The sequence below is a fragment of the Jatropha curcas genome, chromosome 10 (assembly GCF_041381405.1).
Source record: "Jatropha curcas cultivar XTBG-Jc1 chromosome 10, XTBG_Jcur_1.0, whole genome shotgun sequence".
In the NCBI taxonomy this organism is placed as follows: Eukaryota; Viridiplantae; Streptophyta; class Magnoliopsida; order Malpighiales; family Euphorbiaceae; genus Jatropha; species Jatropha curcas.
Genome location: NC_143160.1, coordinates 5965230 through 5989884, shown reverse-complemented (window position 1 = coordinate 5989884; position 24655 = coordinate 5965230). Strand labels below are relative to the sequence as shown.

Here is a 24655-nt window from a genome sequence, read left to right as displayed (position 1 = left end):
GATTCTCACATGCAATTAAGTCGGATCAGAGCAAAACAAACCAACTATGACTTCAAACTTGGCAACTCCATGCATCCAGTCAATCAAGTGCCTAATAAAATTAATTTGGTATCTTTCTTCCAGCAAGATATATAATTACTGGATTTTCTACCAGCTGCAATCAAACCAGTCAACTATTTTTTATATTGAAGCACAAAAGTTTTATAACAATTCAATGCAATTCGGTAGACAATTTCTATTTTACACGAAGCTTAAAGACACGCAACAGGGTAAAGTCACATTAAAGCAGAGACAAAGAAACCCCAATAATCATACAATTGGACAGGACGCCAAAGGTACAGGGTAAAAGTTGGTAATCTCACAGGATGGTTGATTTTTAATGGCCGTGCTACTGTCACATGCCTCCAGAGCTTCATATAGATTCGGACAGAACTAAGTTTAATCAGCTGTCCAGCTCTGCTCCACAATTTCCCTAACTCTTCGGTTGTACTCGCGCTTGTTTTCACTAAACATCCGAGCAGCTTCTGAATTTGCTGGAGAATTGGGGTTGGGGTCACAGAGCAATGACTGCAATAAGCCCCATATATAGCATCAGTCATCAAGTAGAACATTGGGCAATGAAATCGGGAAAAATGAAAACAGAGATAACTACAAGCAGCACCTCTAAATTTTTGGTAGTTATTAAAATTTTGAAATTGAACCTTGGTACTTTAAAACAATAAAAGCTCAACCATGAACTTTCTAAAGTTTGGCAATTAATACTCACACCAAGTCTTCTTACAAATTGTAAATCCATTTTGCCATAATTTTCCCTTTTTTTTTAAAAAAAAAAAAAGAGATTCAAATGATACTAATAAAAGTAGAAAATATTTTTTTTGCATTCAATTCACACAAACAATAACTGGCATATTATTAAGAATATACAACCTAATATCCAAAAACTTATCACAAAATACTTAGGCAGTTTCTTAGTACATTCTGAGACTAATTAAAGTTAGAAATTCGGGCATTTAGAACCCAAAACCAATTTTGCCAACAGAAAAGATGGGTCCAAAGAAATTTCAAAAAAAAGAAAAAGAAAAAAAAAAAAAAGGCCAGACAGTATTGTAATCTGAAGTAAAGGTTAGTGATCCTATTTTAATGTTTCACAATAATGGGATTCAATGCATAAGCCCAAATTTTAGAGTGGTAAAAGCAATTATCCAAAAACAAAAACAATTCAGAAACTCTATATTATAATTTGTGACCAGTGTCATAGCAACTCTACTAGAAAAAAAACAAAAGAGAAATGCATATTTGATGTTTTTGGAAACAAATTCTCTGGTACTTATTGAATTCAAGACCTGCCCCTTCTCATTGTTAAAGAAGTGGCATCTCAATTATTTATGTTCAATCCAAGACCTCAGCCTTTCAGTTCTCACCCCTCTTTCCCTCTTTAAAGTTGTAATTGAAATGCAGATGTGTATTGTGCTGAAGTGTAAAGAAGCTGGCTCATATATACAATATATGCAGAAAAATTGCAAGTCTTATTCATGACAATACTTAGACCAACCAATATGAATAAAGCATTAGACAATACCTGTATAGAGGTAAGTATAGCTGCCACATCATATATAGGACTCCACTGATTTTGTAAAATATCCAAACAGATACTTCCGTCTGCATAAACTGATGAAATTCAAAATAACAAGCTCAGTGAGGAATTATAGCTGGAATAAGACTAAATTGTAGTGTGAACAGAAAATATAATAATTCCACCAGACTTACTGTTTGGATGGAACATTCGAGAAACAAATCGCACTGTTGGTGGTTTGTTTGGATAATCCTCGGTAAACTGTAGAGTCAACTTGAACGTGCCTGTGGAGCTCAAAAAGATACTCTCATTCATGTGCATTGCAATTGTTATGAAAGATATGTACTGTTGCACATTGCAATAAAAAATATCCAAAGTAAAAAAAGGGCAACTGCGGTGGAAACATAAAAGTCTTTTTCAAAACAGAAGTGAACTTCATTTCAAATTGGGCTGAAAATACCATACAAGCATACAAGTTCATGAATCAGGTGGACATTAAAAAGGTAATTTTTTATAATATAAACAACATGTAAGGCAAGGAGTTGCTTGACATCACCTCAGGCACAAACAGAAGTTTGAAATGTAATATCAAGAAAAAACTTGCAAAGGTCAAATAGTTTTTAATCATAGCTCTTTCTTGCTTTTATATATATATATATATATATATATATATATAACTTCATGCTTATTTAAACTTATGAAAGGAAAATAACTTGGTCAAATTAGAAAAGTCTAGCGGGCAAAACCTACATGCAAAGTCTATACTCTACATGCGCACAGAGACATGGATACAAATGCCACACTAACATTAAATCTAACACTTGAGTTTAACTTGTATGAGGGTTCACAAAGCTTAATATTGATAGGTAAAGTAGCTAATCTGGATTTCTCACTTCCTAATTGTAAGGAACATTTAACTTTTATGCCTTAAGATTCTATGCAATGGAGACAAGTCTACAAGAGGAACAAAGGACTTCCCATGACAGATTCTACTAGCAGCAGGTGCTCAATGGCTTATCTGGTTACCTCTTTGTAAATGCACAGCATATTTAACTTCCATGCCATCATGTTATATGCAAGAAACTAAAGTAAACATGAGTATGCGAGCCTTTCATGCACATTTGCTACCACAAATTCACCTTTAACAAATCATATTGGCATTAACAACAAAAGAGTTTCTGGCATGCAAAATTGAACAGAAGAACAGTCAGGCCTCATTAGGAAACAATAATGTCACAGAACTAATGGCAAAGCCAATTGACTTCAAGATTTACCAGCACCAACATCCTCCATTCATACTAGGCCACTGGGATATATACTTAACGGTAGTTAGCTCATCTGAAAGAATCATGCATGATAAGCAAAGAGTTTTAAAATGTTCTAAGCAGTCTATTTCTTTATCAACTTCATGGATGTGATTTATATACAGGCAAGACAATAATTCAACTTCATTGGAGGAGGACAAAAAGGTTTAAGAAAAAGAACAGGTAATTGATTTATGATTAGAAATGATAAATCCAAACACACATGAAAACCACAATTTTGTGACTGAAGGATTCACTGATTTCTAGTGTTTATAAGGGAAAAGAATACCCAAATTTGATACAAATGTTATGCTTCAGGATGTCCCAGAAGCAAGGTAAGCAAACCAGCTTATTCTAAAATCCTCCATATGCGTCACAATAAGCCTAAACATGCTCCAAAGTTTTCTAACTAACAACCGCAGAAAGCCTTTTCCCTTTAGAAAATCAAATAGTTCCGTCCATATTGCAAGAGAGTTTCATCACAACAAATCAAACGGACCAACCATTAAAACCTCTGTCTACCTACCAAAATAAATTAGGCAGGCCTCATCCATAAAAAAGGAGCATGTAGAGATTAGAGAACTTTAAAACACAAGATGAAATTCTATGGGATAGTAAAATATTACAAATTGCAAAAAATTAAGCACAACCATGCTGCACGATAATATGAGTTCACCCTTTTGGCACATCCATTCTTTACGCACAAGCTTTAGGGCAAGTATTACTCACCTCCATCCCAGGGAGTATCATCAGGACTGAAATCCAAACAACAATTGCAAAATTCAGTAGTAGTTTAATATGTCATAGATATTCAAAGAAATTAGAAAAGAAATGAACTGGATATGCTAATAAACTAACTCACCCAAAAATCACAGCATTCCAAAGCATTATGTTGTTGTCTTGGGGTGCTCCACTAATCCCAGCAGGTGGGTCTTGCTGCAACCTCTTAAAATCTCTCATCAATCTCTTTCTTGCAGGAGTCGACATCGCCGCTACCTACAAGTGAATTCCAAAACAAATTATATTGCTAATTTACATAGAAAAACCAATAATAGCCAATGGGCACTTCAAGGCACATATCTACCGGCATGCACAGCAGCACATGAGTAATACCCGGCATGTAGTCTATAGCTAGGAAAAACTCTTAGATTTACTTTTCTTCAAATCTCATTTTAGACAGCACCGATTAAACAGAATTTACTAGCATCAAGCACATATAAACATTTCAAAACTAATATAAAGTGATAATCAAATTTCATTTCCACATATCAATACGAAATGGATAATTTCACACAGTAATCTACTAGTCTATCACCCGGATTCTAATTTCAAAGGAACCAAACAACCCGATAAAAAAAAAACAGAAAGCTAGGGTTTACACTTCATGGTCGACCAAACAAATAATTCAGATCTTCTAATTTCTAAGCAGATCTAAAAATAAACTACAAGAAAGCAGATAAAAAAAAACAAGAGAAGCAGAATTAAGCTATGATAAATCACAAACCTGTTAAAGAAGATGCGACGAGACAGAAGAGAGGCAGCCAACAGCTAGGGTTTAGAATTGAGGTTCGATTCAATTGAATTATATATATATATAGGTAGAAGAATCCAAAAGAAAGTGATCAAAATCAAGAGTATGAGTGGAGAGGAACAAAAGAAGAGAGAATATAGAGAGAGAGAATCTTCTATTCAAGAGAGAGATGAAAAAGGAAAAAGAACAAAAACAAAGGGGGTGAGAAGGAAGGAGCGAACTCGGTTTTATTTAATGGGGTTGTGTTGTGGTTGGCTGTGGTGGCGGCTGGCGAGACGTCCTGTCCCCACTTTCTCCCTGTTATTTATCTATTTCTTTTATATACCGTATGGTATTAATTTTTTATCAAAAGATACGGTTTGGTATTAATCTATACTATATATAAATACATGAATAAGAAAAATAAATAAATTTTCAATATCGCTTTTACTGAAATTTAAAATATTTTAAAATAATCTTAGTTTTAATTAACTAAAAATTATTTTTTATACCAACAAATGTTTGAATGAATGGATTGACACTCTTTTTCCTTAAATGGGGTCAAGGGTTTCAATCCTCATTAATAGTAAACATTCGCTGAAAGCATTTTATTTCTTCTTGAGTCTAATTGGTTCAAGCAGACTTTAGTTCTAGACACTGTGCTTGAGATACCCGTGGTTAAAAAAAAAAAAGAAAAATTATATTTTATTATTTGATCAGATATAATTTTTTAAAAATTATTTTTAATAAATAAATATATATAATAAAAAAGAAAAATGATTGTATAAAAAATGGTGGGTTTATTTGAACATGATATAACCTTTCTTTTATGTAATTTTTTTATTACTTAATTAATTTTTTTATTTATTTTAAATTTGCAACTTAGAACAACAGATATAGGCATGGCCACTAGTTCGGTTCGAACCAGAATCAAACCGTATTGTAGACGAACCAGAATCGACGGTTTAAAATTTTAAACCAAAACCGGCAGTTCAAGGGCCGGTTAAGATTCATACAAATGTTGAAATATGAACTGGAACTGGCGGTTTTGGTTCGATTCAAATTGAAAATTTTCTATTTTTATTTCAAAATGATAATCATTTAGTCTATTTTATGCGTCTCTAGAAATTTTAATAATATTATACTACATGATATACTTTACTTTAGAACTTTTTTTAAAAAATACACTTTACTTTGAAAGTTAAAAATTTAAAAAGTAAAATGGTAAAAAAAATAGAAATATTTAGTCTAAACTTATATTATTTTTAACTTTTTTTTTACCCTTTTAAATTATTTGCGAAGTTTAAAACTACATTCTTTTGAAGCATTTTTCAAAATTTTCTTATAATTTATTTATTAATAACATTTAAATAAAATAAAGTGATAATTTATTTGATTATTTTGTAAAATTAATTAATTTTATTCCTACATGAGTATAAGCATTCTAAAATTTATTTAAAATAAAATTTATCAATATTTTTTAAACTCATATGAATATGTACGAAAGAAAGATGAAACATTAAAACCAATTTAAAAAAAAGAAAAAAAAATATATATATATCGCCGAAAACCGTAAACAGAACCACGTCGGAACTGGCCAGAACCGGGACCGGACCGAAACTAACGGTTCAAGAGCCAGTTCAGGTTCAACATTTTAAAAAATTTGAACCGTCGGTTCCATGAACAGGAACCGGCGGTTCAATGAACTGACCATGCCTAAACAAACAAACAAAATACTTGAATAATTTCATTGACCAACGAATATTGGATTCTAATTTCATTTATTGACTTGACTTTTTTTTTTTTTATCCAACAAAATCAAATTTAATTAAATTATAGCATTTTCAGGGTTCTTTTTGAAATTTAAATTGATAATTTTTTAAATATAATTTATTTTTATTATAAGTTAAGTTCTTAAAAGAGTTTTATTATAATAAAAAATTATTATTTATTATTTTTTTATTATTAAATTAATTTATAACTACTATCATAATTTAACAAGAGATTTATACGCGTAAAGCATATTCCTTCTTATACTTTTTATATTCCTTCTTATCCTTTTTATTTGGATTTACAGGTAAGTGCGTCTTTTCAGTGAAAAATTTCCAAAAGTGCGTCTTTTCAATGAAAAATTTCCAAAAAACGAAAGGGAGAATCGGTCCGGTTCAAAACAGAAAAGAAAACAATAAAACCCAAAACCAACTTTAAAAATCAAAACCATCTGTAATGTATATACCTTATGCAAGCTTTAATTTCAACACTTAACTGCATTGGATGTGATCAGTTCATAGAACTTCATTGGCATAGTCCAAACCAGAACTTTTCATTCTTCTACGCAAGATATGGGAACGCCAGCCCAACCTCAGGCTTTGGTTCAAGTGGACCAGCGGCTGTTTCTGTATGGTTCTTGTAAGGTGGAAGATTTTTCTCTGCACTCCAGGTTTAGATTCAATGGGTGGCTTGGGTATAGTTCCTGAAGTTGTGGAGTTTTTCCTACCCTTTCTCTTAATTTTCAATAATAAAATCTTATTTTTCTTTGTTGTTCAAACAAAAAAAAAAAAAAAAAGAGACTATTACATATTATTGTTGATCTGGATATTGCATTATACTCATATTCATCAGGAAATTCTTGCTACAAATAATATAGATGAATAATTAGAAGTCAGAACCACTCATGTTAAAGACATATATAGGTAAGTCTTACTGTATTTAGTCTTGCAAGAAATAATTAACAAATTAAAAAAAAAAAAAAAGTCGTCTACAAATATATGTACTCACCTAAAAATTAAAACCTTATTCAACTACATATATTTCCCTTTGCTTCCGGACGCAATGTTCCATCTATCCAAAAAATAATAATCTTTGTTGATCTTACATTGTTATTACAGCCTATATATATAAGCACTAAATAAAATTCGAAAAAAAAAAACATTAACTAATTAATTTCAGTGGTCTCTGTTGTCACCGGGAGATGAAGACGCACTCTTAGGAGAAGAGAAGGGAAGTGAAGGTGGCAAAAACATCAAATTTCCAGGTTGTGAGTTTCCTGATGTCGTTCTGTTCAAGTAACTTGTCGCACATGCATTATTACTTTTAGCGGCTCCTGACGATGCATAACCACTAGCCACCGGAAAGTTCTCACCCCACTTCAACTTCTGTGCCAAGTTATCACCACTGCCCAGATTGGCGCCGCCGTTGCCATTGGCAGTGCCAATTATAGAAGTGATAGCAGCTGCCAAAGCAGATTGGAAAGATGGGTCTGTTGCGATTGCCTTACTTGCAGCAGCTATAGTATCTGGTAATGGCGGTTGTTGAGGAGTTGTACTGATTAGGGTTTTCTTTTGCATGTAGGGTTGCAAATGGTTGTTTAAAGATCCTGGTTGGTTATTTCTGTTGTAGGGTTGAAGAGAAGTAGTACTCGTTCCATAGCTAAGAAATCCATTTCCCCAATTCATCAGGTGAGAGTCAGACGAACTGAAGTTAAGAGTACCAGGAGTAGCGAATTTTGGAAACGGAGAATAACTCGAAGAAAATGATCTGTTAACAGAAGATGAAGACGCATTTGAAGAAGTTAGGTCTAAAGTGATTGTTGGATGTGAAGGTGATGGTGAAAGAGAAGAGTTGTGCATGTAGAATTGTTTTGAATTTGAGGTGTCGGATAGATAAAAATTCAGTCCATGAAGACCAGCAGGAATAGTACTGGTGTTTGCTTGAGAACTAGATGTTAGAGAGCCGGATAATAGCATTGAAGCAGCTGCGGAAGTTGTGGAAGCCATAGCTGTAGCTGAAAGAGGAAGTGGGTGGTTGTGCGTTCCTTCATAGGTGGTGATTAAGATTGACATATCTTCTGCACATCTTTGAACCTAAAATATATAAGCGTAAAATTATCATCAGTTACAAATAGTAACAAAATACAAAGGATAAATACATGATGAATTGTAAACACTCAGAAGGTAGCAATTTGCTACGAACTGCCGGCGTGAATCCAGATTCATCGGCCAGTGGGGTTCTGATGCGAGATGGTTTAAGACCAAAAAAGAAAAACAATAAATAAATGACGAATTATAAATTAATTTGTACCTGTTTTCTCACTGGGCAAGTTGGTGCAACAGTGCAACGATAGTATGCTCTTGGGCATGGATTTCCTTTTGCAATTTTCTGTCCATATTTCCTCCACTGGCATCCATCATTCATCTATATGTAAACAAAGGGAGAGACTGATTTCATAAAATAAATATTTTCGCCTTTAAGTTTTTATATTAAAGTTAATAATAATGATTAATGTGAATAATTAACTATTCCAATAATAATGTGAACTTGATATTGTGGAATGATTACTAACCGTTGGAGTATCACATTTAGCTCTGACACAAACCCGAGCTTTCTTGAGAGGGTTTTGTTGCACCACTTCATCTTCTCCACTTGGCATTGTCTTGGGAACCTTATTAGAAGGCCAAGTCTCTTCAGCTTCTTCCTTATGTGATTCTAAGCTATTCACAGGGCTTGGTTTTGGCAAATTGATTGCCTGAGATTTGGACAATTCAAACTTGCATTCCAATCCAAGAGACAAACATTCATTGTTATTATTATCTTTCTCAACTTCTTTATAATTCAAAGTTTTGCTCTTTCCATCCTTTTTGGAGTCATTATTACTTGAAACCCTCCCTAGGGTTAGGGAAATAAACTCAGGTTCTTCAACTGCATGTTGGTAATTATTATTATCAACTGTAGACATATAAGATCTCTTTGTTTCCTGATCTTGTTGAATAATGTCATGGAATTTCATCTGAAGAGCCTGATAATCTTTCATCATTTGACCTAGGGACATTTTCAGCCTTTGATTTTCTTCTCTCACTACATCCATTTCAGCTCTTGCTGATTCAAGCCAACTATCCTGTTCAAAAAAAAAAAATTTTTTTTTTTAGAAAAAAAAAAGGCAACTAAAATGTAAATATTATAATTAAGTTAAATATTTTACATATTTTTACATATTTATATGAATTTCACTCTATTTAGGGCTGAAGTATTATAGGAAAAAAAATTTGATTATTAGTTTGATTGCTAGATTGATGATTAATTTTTTGATGTTCAGCGAAAACCAAGAATATATTTCAATATCAACTAGCTAATAAAGTGTTTAATATATTTATTCATAACGTAAAATGTTAAGTATTTAAATTCTTTGGTTTTTGCGCAATTATCTTCACATTTTTTTTTAAAATGAGATTAATTTCGTTTCAGGTTATGTGGTTATCTTTTTTTACAAAAACTTTTACATGGATTGATTCTCTAACTTTGTAAAAGCCGTTGCTATATATATATATATATATATATATATATAAAAAGAAATGATTTAAATTGTAGACATTTGATTTAAAGAAAAAAAAAACACGAAAAAAGAGTTTCTTATTAACCTGATGGAAAGAAAGAAAAAATCTCATTTTTAACAGGATTTCTTGCTATATCTATGAATTGTATTGAAGACATTGAAAATCCCTTCTTTTTTCTAAATGAAGATATATATAATTATTCATACTTCACATAAAATATCAAAAACATGCTTCTTACTAACCTGCTCCTTTAGGCTTGAAGAAGATGGTCCTGAATCGAATTCCATGATGCACCTTTCCTTATTATTAGTTGCAACAACTACCTGTTTAAGGAAAATCAACTAATTAAAGGGAAAAAAAAAAAAAGAAAAGCCAGTAAATTAATACTATAATCAAAGGAAAAAAAAAGGGTTTTGCTTAGAACTGACACTATAAAAATCTTATTTGTAAATAAGAATATTAATATCAAAGTCACCTATATTTATTAGCACATGATAAGGGTCAACAGATCCCTACAAATCAAACTATATAGTGTTGACCAAAAATGAAAAAGTTAGAGAGCTAAGTCAATTTATATGACTTTCAGACCTCGTAAATTCATTATATTCACTGTGAAAGATCTTAATTAGCCATCCTAATCATTATTTATTTTGTGGGAAACAGTCATTCTCTTAGCATAAATTGGACAACTGCAGATGTTTTGGAATTATATCAAATAAAAATTGTACAATTTTTGATTCTATAAAAAGATAAATACATTACTTTCCCTATGGATAATAAAGCCATGTACTTCCAATTAACTAGTTGAGGATGAGCATTTATTTTAACAATGACTTCTGGTTGTTGCAGATCCAATCAATATTAATTGAAGATTATATCTTTAATTAATCTTGTTCTGTCAATTTTTACCATATAATTAATTAATTAATGTGCAAAGAGAACTGCAATACTCCAGAATTGTTACCTGCTTGGTCAAGCTTAAATCTTTATTTTGTTCTGATAAAGATGATTTCAGATCTTCATTCTCATGGTATGCTCTCTTCCTTCCATTCTGAATTCAAGTATATATGTATATATTTATATAATTAAAAAATTTTGAAAAAGCAATTACATATACATATATTAAGCTTAAACTTGATTAGTTATTAAGAATCAAATTTATATTTATACATGTATATAACACATAAAACAAGATCTAATAAAAAATATCACGAAATGAATCCGATAACTAAACCGATATATATATATATATATATATGTGTGTGTGTGTGTGTGTTTTTGAAAAGGAAAGAAAACAAAAAAAAAAAGCATACAAACACCAAAATCTTCTTTGTTGTGGGATAATAATTTAGATTAACAGGATAATTATAGATCCAAAATCTTTTTAATGCTTCATTTAAACCCATGAAGAAGATTAAAGTTTTTACCTTATTATTAACAATCTCTTCTCTTGAAGAACTGTCATGATCGTGATGATCAGTAGCAGTAGAATCAGCTGGCCTCTGTTCCTTGATCAGGCCTCCATGGCTGGATCTTCTAATAACGTCCTCCATAACCCTTTTGGTCTCTTCTTGATACTTTTTCTTTCAATTCATATGCCGTCTTTCCGTAATACCTTACCTTCTTATATATAAAGAGCATGCAGTATTTGACTGGTTTTTAATAAATTCAAACTCAAGCTCTTACCAGAAAACAGAAATAAAAAAAATAAAATAAAAATGTCAACACCTCAATCCAATTGCACTAAAGAAAGAGCGCTACACCTAATATTATATGCAGACTTTTAATATTATAAAACATAACTAGAAGAAATCAACTTCAACGATAATATATGTGTGTACATATATACACACACAAACAAAAAAAATATAAAATAATTTAAATGTAGGCTCTCTTGTTTCGGAAAATAACTTCTGAATTTCATGATTTTTGAATGTTTGGAAAATATCAGTCAAAAAAATATTTTTCTGATCAAAAATAAAACTAATTAGTAATTTTAAAGGAAAATAACTTCCTTTTTATCAAGGGAAAAAACAATTTGAAGATGTTGAAAAATTTTATTTTAATCTTATAAACACATTAAAATTAATTCATTAATTACTGGTAGCCATCATTATTAGCAGTGGTGGAGCTAGGATAAAGACTAAAGAAATGAAATTTTATTTTTCAAGAGTTAGCAAGGGCAAAATTTAAAAAAAAAAAAGTGTATTATTTTAAAAGATCAAATTTTAAAATTCTAAAATTTAGAGAGCAAATTTAATTATTTTTTTAAGAGGGCAGGGTACCCCGGACACCCTTTCTCTCTCTCAATGATTATAAGTCACAACTAATTAATCACCATTACATGTCATAGCCATTATCCGCGACCACTAGATCACCGGAGACTAGTTATCATAATTTATCATTTTTATGTATTTTTGCATATTTAATGAAAAAAAATTTGAAAATATGAAATTTCTATAATTCTAAATATTTTTGGTAAAATGTTAGTTAAACGAATAACATTTATTAAGACAATTAACACTAATAAAACCACTCATTTTATCAAATAGACCCTAAAAAAAAAAAATACGTGTTGTACGTAAGAGTGTGCAAAACTATTGACCAAACCGAAAATTAAATTGACCTATTTCAGTTTGGTTCGATCAGCTTATTAAAGGAAATTCATTTATTAAGTTAGTCGTTTTGAATTGAAGCCATTATTTAGTACGGGTCGATTTTATAAAAATTAATCAGTTGAACTTAGAATCGAATCGACATGACAAAACTAATCAAAACCGACCGAACCAATTAGTTTAATTCAGATGCTAATGTTGGGTCAATTCAATTTAATCTGTCATCCATAAACTACGATTTTCATTTTTTTGATATTAATCGATTTGAACTGAATAAATCGTTTGAACTAAACCAATCGTTTGCTCACCCTTATTCAGTGTGTGAGCAGAATAATTCATTTTTTAACGTATTAGCTGCTTAGAGAGGTTTGCACCGCAAAGGGCGAACCCACCTAATAGTTTGCTAGAAGGAATGAAGCTTCGTACTAGAATACAAAAGTCACAAAGGCATTGTTAGATTGTCAAAATTTTGGGCATATTTCGTGTTACCGAGGGTGACTAGAGTTTCTCCGCAAACGCCAAAAGCCAAAAGGGGTTGCAGTGACTTTGAAAGCCAAACATTGGGTGGAGAATGAATGTTATTGGTCCGTGCATTCACCTTCTATCACTAACCAAACTTGGAAAGCTCGGATTGATTGATGGAAGTGTGAATCTAACTAGCTAGTATCAGCGTTAAGTGAATTCTAATTAGGAATAATCCTCCGTTAAATTAAGCTAATTTTGATTTATAATTTATTAAAATTATAAAAAATAATAGTTTTAAAGTGATAATTAATGAATTAAATCTTCAAGATACTCAAATGATAAAAAGAATTCCTTTGTATTTGTCAAAAAGCCAAATCACATGGTTTTATTTTTTAAAATTTTCTTTGAAAAAAAAAATTAAAAGAACATAGATATATTCCTCTTGTTTGGACGAAACTATTTAAAGAGAATGTTTAATTCTAAAAAACCAAAAGAAAAATTGAGAATAAATATATATTTATAGGAAGAAGGTTCTTTGAAACAATATCAATATTGATTCTTCTAAATTTAAATTGAATAAGACCGGCATTCTCATGCATCAAAAAAATAATATATGCCCACATTATTGCATAAATATTTTTATTTATAATATGCATTGATCTTATAATTTTTATTTATTTATTTATAAGAGCTAGAAAAATATTATGAATTACACAATAATAATAGTCATTTTCTTTAAATAATAATCATTAAATTGGTAATAATCTTTGTGATCGAGAGAGAACTCAATTCCAACCAATCAGATAATAATTCCACTCACAATCAACATAACGAAAAATGATTTTTTTTATTGAAATGAATGTATTTCTAACGATGCATTAAGAAAAAAATCATAAAACTACTTATGAAAAATCATAATGATGTATTTCTAACTATTCGGGTTTAAGTAAGTCTAATCCTCGAATCAAATCTAATTGGCTGTTTTGCTAATTTTGTTTGTATTACTTAGGAAAATCATACAACTACTTATGAAAAATCAAAATATTGGAAAAATCATATTGCTTGTTTGGAAATCCATTGAATTTTCCTTCTATTATCATTCTTTCTTTCAACATGAATGTGGAGTCAATTTCCTAATGAAAAAATGTTTCGAAAACGACAATGACAAGCAACCGTACGTCATTAATTTATATATATATATTAAATTAGTATAATCAACAATTCTACAGAATTAACAAAACCTATTAGAAAGCTATTCTACTGCGTTTAAAAATTAATTAAATATATTAATATAACAATTTCAATATTGATTTATTTATATGTTATTTATTGACTTAATTATAATATCTAATGATTGCTGTTATTCAAAATATTGAAAAATGGAATTACTTGGTTCCTTCCTTGTTTCATTTCCACTGACGGGAAGATAATTTGCAAGGAAATAAACGATTAATTGTCGTTTTAATTAAATTTTGAATTCTAATTGTCTTTTGATTAAATTTTTTTCCCCTGAAATTTCATTATAATCACTAATTAGTTCCATAAACGTGAAACATGTTAAGTAGCTTTGCTTGTTCAAACAAACCAACCATCACTTTTCTTGCTTTAATATATACATCGAGTCTGTTTGACAAAGTTAGCTGCTTTGGCAATTGTTAGCTGTTTTAGTAGCGTTTTTAACTGTTTTAATAGTTTTTCATGAAATGCTAAAAGTTAAACATTACATGAGTTAATTTTTACAAAACGCTATCTTTACCTCTAAAAGTTAATTCAAACGATATATTATCGAATAATATAAAGATTAGCATTTAGTATTTTAACCAGTCAAAATGCTAAAAGCTACTTAAAAAATTATCACCGAACACTGCCATCAACAACAATATATACATCAACAGCAATAACGCTTCAATTTAATGAATGATTTTTATAAAGCTAGCAATAGTTCCAAAATAAGCTACGAAAATACAATTTAGTGTATATATGGTTTACGAATGATTTTCTCAAATAATAGGAGATTCATCAATAAATTTTGACTCGGCAATAATTAAATTATTAAAATTATATTATATTACGAAATTTATTGCAAAAATAGGTCGGTTCAATTGCCTGGTAAATAACTTATCAGTCTTCCCAAATTTTTGAGTGTGACTATATAATTAATTGGTAGTAAGTATTTATTCGTATAACGAGGGAAACTCTTTTTCTTTGTAGTAAATTATATTTGCTTTCATATCTAAAATATAAAAATACGGTGTATTAATTGTGGTCCGTTAAAAAATACAACGTTTTCAATGGATATTTAGTTCATCCATAAAGAAAAAATTCATGTTCCGAGTTAAGAAAGAGGTATCTCAACCTCCTTTGATATACACATATACATGCATATAGTAATTTCTTAATCATAAATGGTAGTGTTAATGTTGTTAACATCATATGACCCAAAATTTAGGTCTTAAATAAATATCAAAACTCTCTTTTCAATTTCAAAGAATTATGTTTGGCATTTGACATTGATCAGCTGGCACCGGCTTTATCGTGTAAATTTGTTGGACTATAAATAAATAAATAACTATATATATATATATATATATATATATATATATATATATAGGAAGAAAATAATTATATACGAGAAGAAAATGATATGAAAGAATGAGTCAATTTGGAAATTCTATACTGGTAAAGTCATTGTAGCATGTGGAGATGAGCTTTCAAGTTTCAACCATTTTGTCAAATTCAAAGAGAGGGAGCCACTTGATGGATTTACAAACTTAATTTATTGGAAAACCCTAATTGAATCTGATTCCTAATTACTTGAATATAATAATCCAAGAGTTTTAGTCATTGGACTCATTAATTAATTAATTAATTAATTAACTCGCATTAATATACATTTATACACTATCGTCATATTATATTTCATACACAGAAAAAAAAAATCATAATTTAACCAAATTAAAGTAATTGATTTTTAATAATCCTTTGAAAATTTCCGAACTAACCTGAAAAAGAAATGCTAGTATGACAACACCTTGATTTTATTTAAAGTCACCAATATGCTTAATTAACTACTAGGTCAATGCTTTGCATAGGTTTGTACTTCGTTCTCTTAATTAGTTGTGATAATTTATAATTATAATAATTAAGCTATATCTTATTGTCTTAATTATAGATTGTATATAACAAATTGCCGAGTTTATTATTAATTTCAAAATCATGATGATCTAACAGAACTCTTTTTAAAAGATTATGCGTGATTACTTGGTTTCCAAGCAGTCATTACAAATTAATAATAGTTCCATAAAATTTTCATTAATTAATAAAATGGAAAAAACCTTAATAATGAATTAATTAACTAAAGAGAAGAATTAAGATTTTACTAATTATTTTATTGAACTAGGTTAATATTTGAATGGAAAATTGGGACAAGTAACCCTAATTAGGATTTGGGGTTTTCCTTTTTTTTTTTTTTTTTTTTTTTTGGCATTACAAATTAATTATTGCCAATAAATCAATTAATCATTCATGTCTATGTAATTAATAATGTTAATTTGGATTTTAGGTTAGGAACAAATGAAGTCACCATGTATTAACTCTCAGTGAAAATTACTTTCATATTATCAAATAGTTACTATAAGGTACCAACAAAATATTGATTGAGGTGGTAAGCGACCTCAATTTCCGTAAAGATAAATACACAAGTTTGATTCCTGAAAAACACACTTTATGACCCGAGTGAGATTAAATCTTCTGGTTATAAAAAAAAAAAAAAAAAAATGCTATCAGGTAATGATAAAAATTAGCTGGTGTAGTATTAAGTTGAGTTGGGTTGCAAAGTCATAATTGAATGTGTCTTCAACTTCAACATGTTGAATTGGTTATCAATACGTATAAACTGTTATCCTCTCTGGCCGTAATTCATGGACTTGTCAATACTGATTTTTATTTTTTATTTTTTATAATTTGAATTTGAATTCCATCATAGTTGAAATTTAATCAATTAAATGAGGTCATAAAAAAAAATAAAACTTATATATAAATCCCTAAATTATAATGATAATGACGTATAAATCCTTCCGTCCAAAGAGTCTGTTGATATTATTTGTAGAGTACTTTTTAAATTTAAATAACATCGAATTTGATTAATAACGAATAAAAATCACTAATTGAACTAATGCTATTAATTACTGTATAAATTCATTATTGATTAAGAAAATTTAGATTATGAGTTGACTAATAATATATAATTTCAAATTTCACCCCTTTTTTTTTAGAATAAAGTAATAGTAATAATAAGTAGTTAAATACATATATAATTACATATACACATGAAAGGATAATATTATTTTTATTTTTTGAGTTGAAAATGAAAGAGAGAGAAAAGGGAGAAAAAAAAAAAAAGGTTTCGAGTCAATGACTTGAATCTGGGAAAGAAAGACAAAGCTTTTGTGATGAAGTCAATATACAGCTTAATTCCCACTATATATTGCTTTTGTTTGTATTAGACTAATTAATTGAAGATTAACTATTAATTACTAACACAGTTAATCTGAATAGAAAGAACTCAAATCCCTTAAGTAAGAGATTCAGTATTCAATCGATTTATTATGAATGTAAAAAATTTCCGTATTATGTGAAAATAGTTAATTTTATCGAACATACTCTTAGTTTAATAGACATAAGAAAGTGGTATATATATATATATATATATATATATATATATATATATATATAGGTGGTGCAAGCTCTCAATCGTCAAGCTTGAACTACGTTTAAATATGTAAATATAAAACATAGACTTGTAACTACCAAGTCAATGTTTTCATATCAAATGGATACCCTTAATCCTTTTTTGTATAGGATAAACGTGTTAATTTGATAAGTCTTTTGGCTTTTACTCCCACTAAAAAATTAATAATAGTCATGTGGAGTGTTACTCTTGTCACGTAGTTGATCACGTGATTTCAACATATTAAGCCTTCTAACGAATAAAAAAATGGTATACAGGAGAGGTTAAAAAGAATTGTAGCCCATGGGCCAAGGCCCAAGCAATAAGATAGGGTTTCTGGTTTCCACGTAAATGTCAATAATACATAATAACATTTGATTGGATAGAAGGACATGATTGATTATATCGAAAATGAGTGTCCTGATTTGATTGGATTCAATTTTTATAGACGAAATCTTCATCATGGATATTGTTCTTTATACCTATATAACGACACCGTATTGGTTACACCTCTGCAGTCTGAGCAAACAGACAAACAAAACGCTCATGTGCGTGACTGGACCTGAGTTATTGGGAAGCGAGATGGCAGCAGCAAAATTTACTAAAGGGAGATGCCAGTAATTGATGAAAATGACGAGAGGATATGTTTCTTTATTTGTTTGTTAAGATTTAGTATTAGAACTGCAAGTGCAAGTAAGTTCTAATAATACTAATAACAAGAGGAATATAGATAAATCAGAGGATCGCGCTATTCTATTCAGTGTTCACCACCCATCGTCATGTATAGATTGGTGGGTTGCAGAGGATTGAGAACCCAGAAGGGTATAAGTTGGCTCAGTTCATTCAATCTTTCAAGGTATGATATTTTCTTCATCTGATATACCTGGTTTTTATTTAATCTGAAAATTAATGGAAGTTTTTTATGTGGGGAGTTCTTTAAATTTTTACGTTTTTATTGACGGAGGCACTTCCGTAACCTGTGTTTGGATTGTTTGGCTACTGGGAATTGGTGAGGAATAAAGGAAGGATAGAGAAAATGGAAGAAAATAGATAGATATGCCCATCGCACACATCATTTACAATTCAGCTTCTTAATAGATGGTCTCAGGCTTACTTCTTTAGCAACAAATTGCTGATTCATAACTATTATTCTGACGGTCCCCAATTTATTTTTTCCCTCATATTATAAGAAATCTTGTATTGAAGAATGAAGAGGAGAAAACAATATGGTGATTGACGTTTCCTCAGTTTCTTGAAGTTCCTTCAAAACTTTCCTGTTTATTATAGCTTTATTATCTGATAATTAAATTCACTTGCTTTTTTTTTTAAAGCAGAACTGTTCATTCTTTGCCTTTTGCAACAGTAGAGGTTGAAGAGATATCAGGTTCTCAGCCCGCGGAAGTACACAACTTGGGTAGGCATTATTGTGGTTGCATTTGTTGCTTACTGATGATTCTTTGGTCCTTGTTGTTACTTTTTTTTTTTTTTTTTTTTAGTTACAAGAATAAGTTTTCAGCGAATGCTTTATCTTTTTTATATAATAAAATTGTGAAATTGGGTAAATTGAAGATTGAAATTAATCTCCTCCCTCTTTTTTATTGTAAATTTTAAATTTTAATTTTTAATTTATATTGGATTGAAGTCAAGAAGCCTCCAAAAGTACAGGCCTCTATGAAGCATACCAAGATTTTGCTGATCAGTTTGAGATTGAACTTGCAGTTTCTAATCACTTACAACCAACAGATGTTTGAACATAGAACATCTTTTATTTTTAGTGCAGGGAAAATGGATAGGATCTTCAAGATGGAACACGATTGTGGATCCTTTAAATGGAGAGCCATTCATTAAGGTTGCTGATGTAGATGAAACAGAAATAAAGGTACATCTTTCTATATAAAGAAGATTGGGCATGTCACTTTCCCAGTTAAATTGGTTTCCCCATTGGGTGAGAGTCTGTAGCATGTTGTGGGCAAGAAAAGAAACATTTTTTTCTCCTTGTGCTTTAAGCAATACCTTTCAGTCATTTTCTCTTTTCATTTCCCTATTCCATAATGGGACTAGTCCACAATTTCAGGTTTTTAAATTCTTATGTCAAAATACCTGAACTAAACTGTGCTAACTGTTTGGCTAATCATGCAGCCATTTGTGGAAAGCTTGTCCAAGTGCCCCAAGCATGGGCTGCATAATCCTTTTAAATCACCAGAGAGGTGTGTGTTGCTTTTTTACCTGTCCTGTTAACTTTGCTCCCTCTTTGTGTCCTTTTGGTTTTTCAACTTTGCCAAATTGTTGCCATTGGATTCTGATATGATTATATAGTGAATTCATTTTCCATTCTCTACATTAACTCATGATATGTTTTGATTGTTATGTTTTGCAGGTATCTTTTATATGGAGACATTTCCGCGAAGGCAGGCCATATGCTTTCCCTGCCAAAGGTAACGTGTCCTGAGTGCAGGAACAATGTCTTCTTAAATTGAAACTTTCAAATTTTCTTGTTGCACTATTTTGATTGTTAAATAATGGATTTTTTTTCCCAAAAATTTCAGGTTTCCAATTTCTTCACTAGGCTAATACAAAGGGTTGCTCCAAAAAGTTATCAGCAAGCTCTTGGTGAAGTTCAAGTTACTCAAAAATTTTTGCAGAATTTTTCTGGTGATCAGGTAAATCAAGTCACTCCATTCATGATTGGTGTGGAATTACTTAAAGTAGACAATTTTTTAGTTTGAATGAACTGACATCGTATTTATCAAAAACTAAAATTCTCTGTGTACATATGACTGGCTTTTCCTGTGTTAAAGGAATATGTCCTTGACCTAAACATCAGCTATATCCATTTTCTGTTAGGACAAATTATGGATTCTTTAAATGTCTCTCTTAATTTTTTTCACTTGCATATGGACAGGTTCGTTTCTTGGCAAGATCTTTTGCAATTCCTGGAAATCATCTTGGACAGCAAAGTCATGGTTTCCGATGGCCTTATGGTCCTGTAAGTACTGAAAAAGTGGTGTTTCAATTAATTATAAATTTTGAAATCTTTTTTACAAGGAAAAAGTTCACCAGTAAAAAGAAGTTCTCTTCGGTCTTCTGAAGAGCCTTCGATTTCCATTTAAGCAAGCAGGAAGGTGTCTTCTAATGAATATGATGGTGTACGGTAGACTGGTTCTGAGCAATTTTGTGTTCATTGGAGCTCTTTGCTTATTTCTTTTACAGATTGAAAATATAAGATGATTCTTCAATATTGAAGCTAAAATTGGAGGAATAAAAAGAACAATAATGCTACCATTTGCTTCAATACACTGTCTTTATATGCTGAGTTTTAGTTTCCTTTTATTTGTCGAGTTAAATGTCTACCATTTGTGTAAATCATTCTATGCGTGCAATATCTCTTCTTTGATAATTGGATTTTTTAGTGAATAATTGGATAAAAAAAAAATGTGTAAACCATTTGTAAGTTTTTTAGTGAATAATTGGATTTTTTAAACTCTTCTTTGATAAAAAAAAAAAAAATAATAAATAAATAAAATTAAAAAAAAAAAAAAACTAATATTAAACATGGTCATGATATTATTATATATCTATCTAAAAGATTTGTATGCAGGTTGCTATTATTACTCCCTTCAATTTCCCATTAGAGATTCCAGTACTTCAGTTGATGGGTGCACTATACATGGGCAACAAACCCGTTCTTAAAGTTGATGACAAGGTATGCTAGTGCAAATTGTTTTGGGTACTGTAATTGGTAAGGATTCTATTTTCATTGGTGTTATATGAGTTATTTCGCAAGAAAATTTTTTGCATGCTTCAGTGGTAGACAAGTGAATTAAATGCTGAAAACTATGAATTTATTCTTGAGAAAACATTTGACGGTGTAAAAAAAAAATTTAGGATATTATTTAGAATTATGTAATTTGTTTTCTTAAGAAATCACCAACAATGTTATATATGTTTGATGGAGTTGAGAGAGAGAGAGAGATGGTGATGACACACACATGTGGTACACAAGCCAGTGTATAGATCTTTAAAAGATTTGATGGCTTCTAAATTTCTTGAGCTGATTTGATTTTATAGCCAGCTTTCATTTTTACTGTTTAACCAAACCTCTTTTAAGTTGAATTCTCTCCCTGCCTGCATTTTGAGGTTTTTTCAGAAGATCACTGCTTGATGATGAAAATGTCTAACAGGTGTGCATTGTTATGGAGCAAATGATGCGACTTCTTCACTATTGTGGGTTACCAGAGGAAGATGTGGACTTCATAAATTCTGATGGGAAAACAATGAACAAGCTATTGGTGGAGGTTCGTTTTGCTGGATTTTGACCTTTTACACTCATTCCAGTAGTTAGTATAAATAGTGTTTGAGATGTAACATTGAGAGATTGTTGATTGCATTGCAATTTTGTCTTTTTATACGTGGTTGACCTTTGCTGCATTCTTTTTTACTTTAGTGTGTGGGATTATTAGTTTACCTATTTATGTCAAAGTTAATCTTTTTTTTTTAAGCAAATTGCACTTTTTTCTTCTGCCTTTACCCTTCTATGCTTTTTGCATAAATGGAATTCACTTGTTTCATATGGAATCTATGGTGGTAGTTGGGAAGGATGGCTATGATGATTGGAGGGGCTAATTATACAAATAACATTATTAATAGCAACTGTGGTACTAATATAATTGGCACAATGGATGTGAATATGTATGAGTGAGGATAATCACAATAATAGTCACTTCATAGACAATAAATTTTTTTTGAAAAAAATATCTTCTTCTTTGTAGGCAAATCCCCGTATGACCCTTTTTACTGGCAGCTCAAGAGTTGCAGATAAATTGGCTGTTGACTTGAAGGGTTGTATTAAATTGGAAGATGCAGGGTTTGACTGGAAAATTTTAGGGCCTGATGTAAATGAGGTAACTGTAATTTCTTCCTGTTATTTCTTTCATTTAATTATATTTTGTGATTCTGGACTGTTGTTGAATCGCCATTTCTTTTTTGGTTTCTGAATGGCAGGTTGATTATGTTGCTTGGGTTTGTGACCAGGATGCCTATGCATGCAGTGGTCAGAAGTGTTCTGCACAGTCAATTCTGTTCATGCATGAGGTTAGCTGTCTCAGTTGTAGGTTTCTTTATTCGTCTAGTATGCTATTATTAGTATGAAACATTTATGCAAAGCTCAAAGGTTGAGGAGATAATTGTCTCTCTTGCTAATCTGTCTTTTCTTTTGATTTTTGGTAGTGTTGGTCTAGCTAGCATAATTCAATTGGCTTGTTGATTTGGTTTTTCCTTTCTTCTTGTTAATGTTCTTTCATCCTACTTCAGAACTGGTCAGGTACTTCCCTTATATCTAAAATGAAGGATCTTGCAGAGAGAAGAAAATTAGAAGATCTAACTATTGGCCCTGTTCTCACAGTAAGTATAGATAGTAATACTGGGATGATGTTTTCAGTTTGTCCTATGGCTTTCTGTTGTCTATCCTTTTATTTTCAGCACAAGATTCTTTGATAATTGCATCGAAGCTTATTTTTTGTGCTTGAAGTAATGTTTCTTTTAAATCATACTCTAGAAAACTTTATCTTGATTTTCATTTTGTCATTGCAGTTTACAACTGAAGCAATGGTAGAACACATGCATAAATTACTTAAACTACCTGGTTCAAAACTACTATTTGGTGGCAAACCTCTGGAGAATCATTCCATTCCATCCATATATGGTGCTCTACAACCAACAGCTGTATATGTTCCCATTGAAGAAATTTTAAAAGAGACCAACTATGAGCTTGTAACGCGGGAGATATTTGGACCATTCCAGGTGAAGGAGAAAAAGAAAACTTAATCGTTATTTGGAAAGTATCCAATGATTTCTATTTCCCACTATGGATGCTTAATCCTACTAGACATATTCTTACTTCATACTTATGGGATGCATTATGTTAATCTAAATACTTCTATCATGCGAATAAATTTTTTTTAAGAACTGGAAGATGAATTCTACTAACACAAGCTGAGTTATTTTCTTCTAGATTGTTACTGATTACAAAAAAGACCAACTCCCACTAGTTCTGGAAGCTCTGGAAAGGATGCATGCACATTTAACAGCTGCAGTGGTTTCAAATGATCCTCTATTTCTACAGGCAAGACTATAAAGCCCCTCTTTCTCTGTCTGACTCTATATTTGGAATTCTTACAGCGTCTTTAATGTTATTCTACTCCTATGTAATTTTGTAGTTACATTTGACCACTTGGGTGATTGGAGGTCACTCTCTTGTATCAACTATTTGCTTTGGTGTCTCTTGAAACACATTTTGCTTTCTGCAATATGAATTGAACCTGAAATCTTTCAACTGATGTTGTTCATGGAAGTCTCCTGGAATTTTAACCAATCTACTATATCCCCAATGACTTTAAATGGATTGAGGTTTCAATTTGCTAATATATAATAAGTGGATTTGCAGGAAGTCATTGGGAAATCAGTGAATGGGACTACATATGCCGGATTAAGAGCAAGAACAACTGGTGCTCCTCAGAATCATTGGTATGAACCAAATCGGACATATATTTTATGTTGCATGAGAAAGTTGTCAACTCCTGACTAATATAAAAGTACAATGTTATAAACAGGTTTGGACCAGCAGGAGACCCAAGAGGTGCAGGGATTGGGACACCAGAAGCAATAAAACTAGTCTGGTCTTGCCATAGAGAAATAATATATGATTTTGGTCCTCTGCCAAAGCATTGGGAAATTCCACCATCTACATGAGGAGCGAAGTTGACCGAAAAGATACAGTTTCCTGCGCGTATTCAGTGGAGGCTCTCTGTTTTGCAAGTGTTGAGGGAATTTTGAAAAAATAAATAGAAATATAGTATTGACCTCTTGAACATGTTGCTACTGGCTTTAGTTCTGAAATAAAATGAAAAGAAATGGTGTTATAGACCCAGTTTTCACTTTCACATCGCTTAATAACGCCATTGTATGTGAAACCCACGTAAATATGCATGAATGAAAGTGCAAGACTGTTGCTTTCATAGAAGTAAAATCAAGAGCAGACTTGCAGAATCTGGACCAAATTACCAAAACAAAAATAGCATTGGACCCTTGAAAATGTTCGTTGGATTCTATTTTCTATAAGGGGCTGCCATCT

At 31.0% G+C, this 24655-nt stretch overlaps 3 protein-coding genes across 5 annotated transcripts; 1 reads left to right on the top strand and 2 right to left on the bottom strand.

The window, feature by feature from the left end:
- Window positions 1-155: 155 nt before the first annotated feature.
- On the bottom strand, window positions 156-4596 carry LOC105640503 (ubiquitin-conjugating enzyme E2 2). Its single transcript, XM_012224833.3, has 6 exons — window positions 4382-4596; window positions 3740-3873; window positions 3607-3632; window positions 1768-1857; window positions 1580-1668; window positions 156-567 (listed from the first exon to the last, which is right to left on the bottom strand). Exons 2-6 carry the CDS (start codon window positions 3862-3864, stop codon window positions 439-441), a joined length of 459 nt encoding a protein of 152 aa, XP_012080223.1. The 5' UTR covers window positions 3865-3873; window positions 4382-4596; the 3' UTR covers window positions 156-438.
- Window positions 4597-7146: 2550 nt separating this feature from the next.
- On the bottom strand, window positions 7147-11510 carry WRKY61 (WRKY DNA-binding protein 61). Of its 2 annotated transcripts, XM_012225153.4 has the most exons (6): window positions 11145-11509; window positions 10682-10768; window positions 9960-10040; window positions 8730-9281; window positions 8468-8581; window positions 7147-8250 (listed from the first exon to the last, which is right to left on the bottom strand). In XM_012225153.4, exons 1-6 carry the CDS (start codon window positions 11268-11270, stop codon window positions 7333-7335), a joined length of 1878 nt encoding a protein of 625 aa, XP_012080543.2. In that variant the 5' UTR covers window positions 11271-11509; the 3' UTR covers window positions 7147-7332. The 2 variants fall into 2 exon arrangements, with proteins under 2 accessions (XP_012080543.2, XP_037494000.1); XM_037638072.2 differs by lacking the exon at window positions 10682-10768 and having other exon boundaries at window positions 11145-11510.
- A 6531-nt stretch (window positions 11511-18041) lies between these two features.
- ALDH12A1 (aldehyde dehydrogenase 12A1) lies at window positions 18042-24458 on the top strand. Of its 2 annotated transcripts, none has more exons than XM_012224831.4 (16): window positions 18042-18382; window positions 18858-18940; window positions 19302-19405; window positions 19666-19733; window positions 19904-19961; window positions 20073-20186; window positions 20429-20512; window positions 21125-21229; window positions 21708-21821; window positions 22296-22427; window positions 22528-22617; window positions 22837-22926; window positions 23116-23325; window positions 23537-23647; window positions 23969-24048; window positions 24135-24458. In XM_012224831.4, the coding sequence occupies exons 1-16, from the start codon at window positions 18306-18308 to the stop codon at window positions 24271-24273; spliced, it is 1659 nt and encodes a 552-aa protein (XP_012080221.1). In that variant the 5' UTR covers window positions 18042-18305; the 3' UTR covers window positions 24274-24458. The 2 variants fall into 2 exon arrangements, with proteins under 2 accessions (XP_012080221.1, XP_012080222.1); XM_012224832.4 differs by having other exon boundaries at window positions 18043-18382; window positions 18861-18940.
- Window positions 24459-24655: the final 197 nt, after the last annotated feature.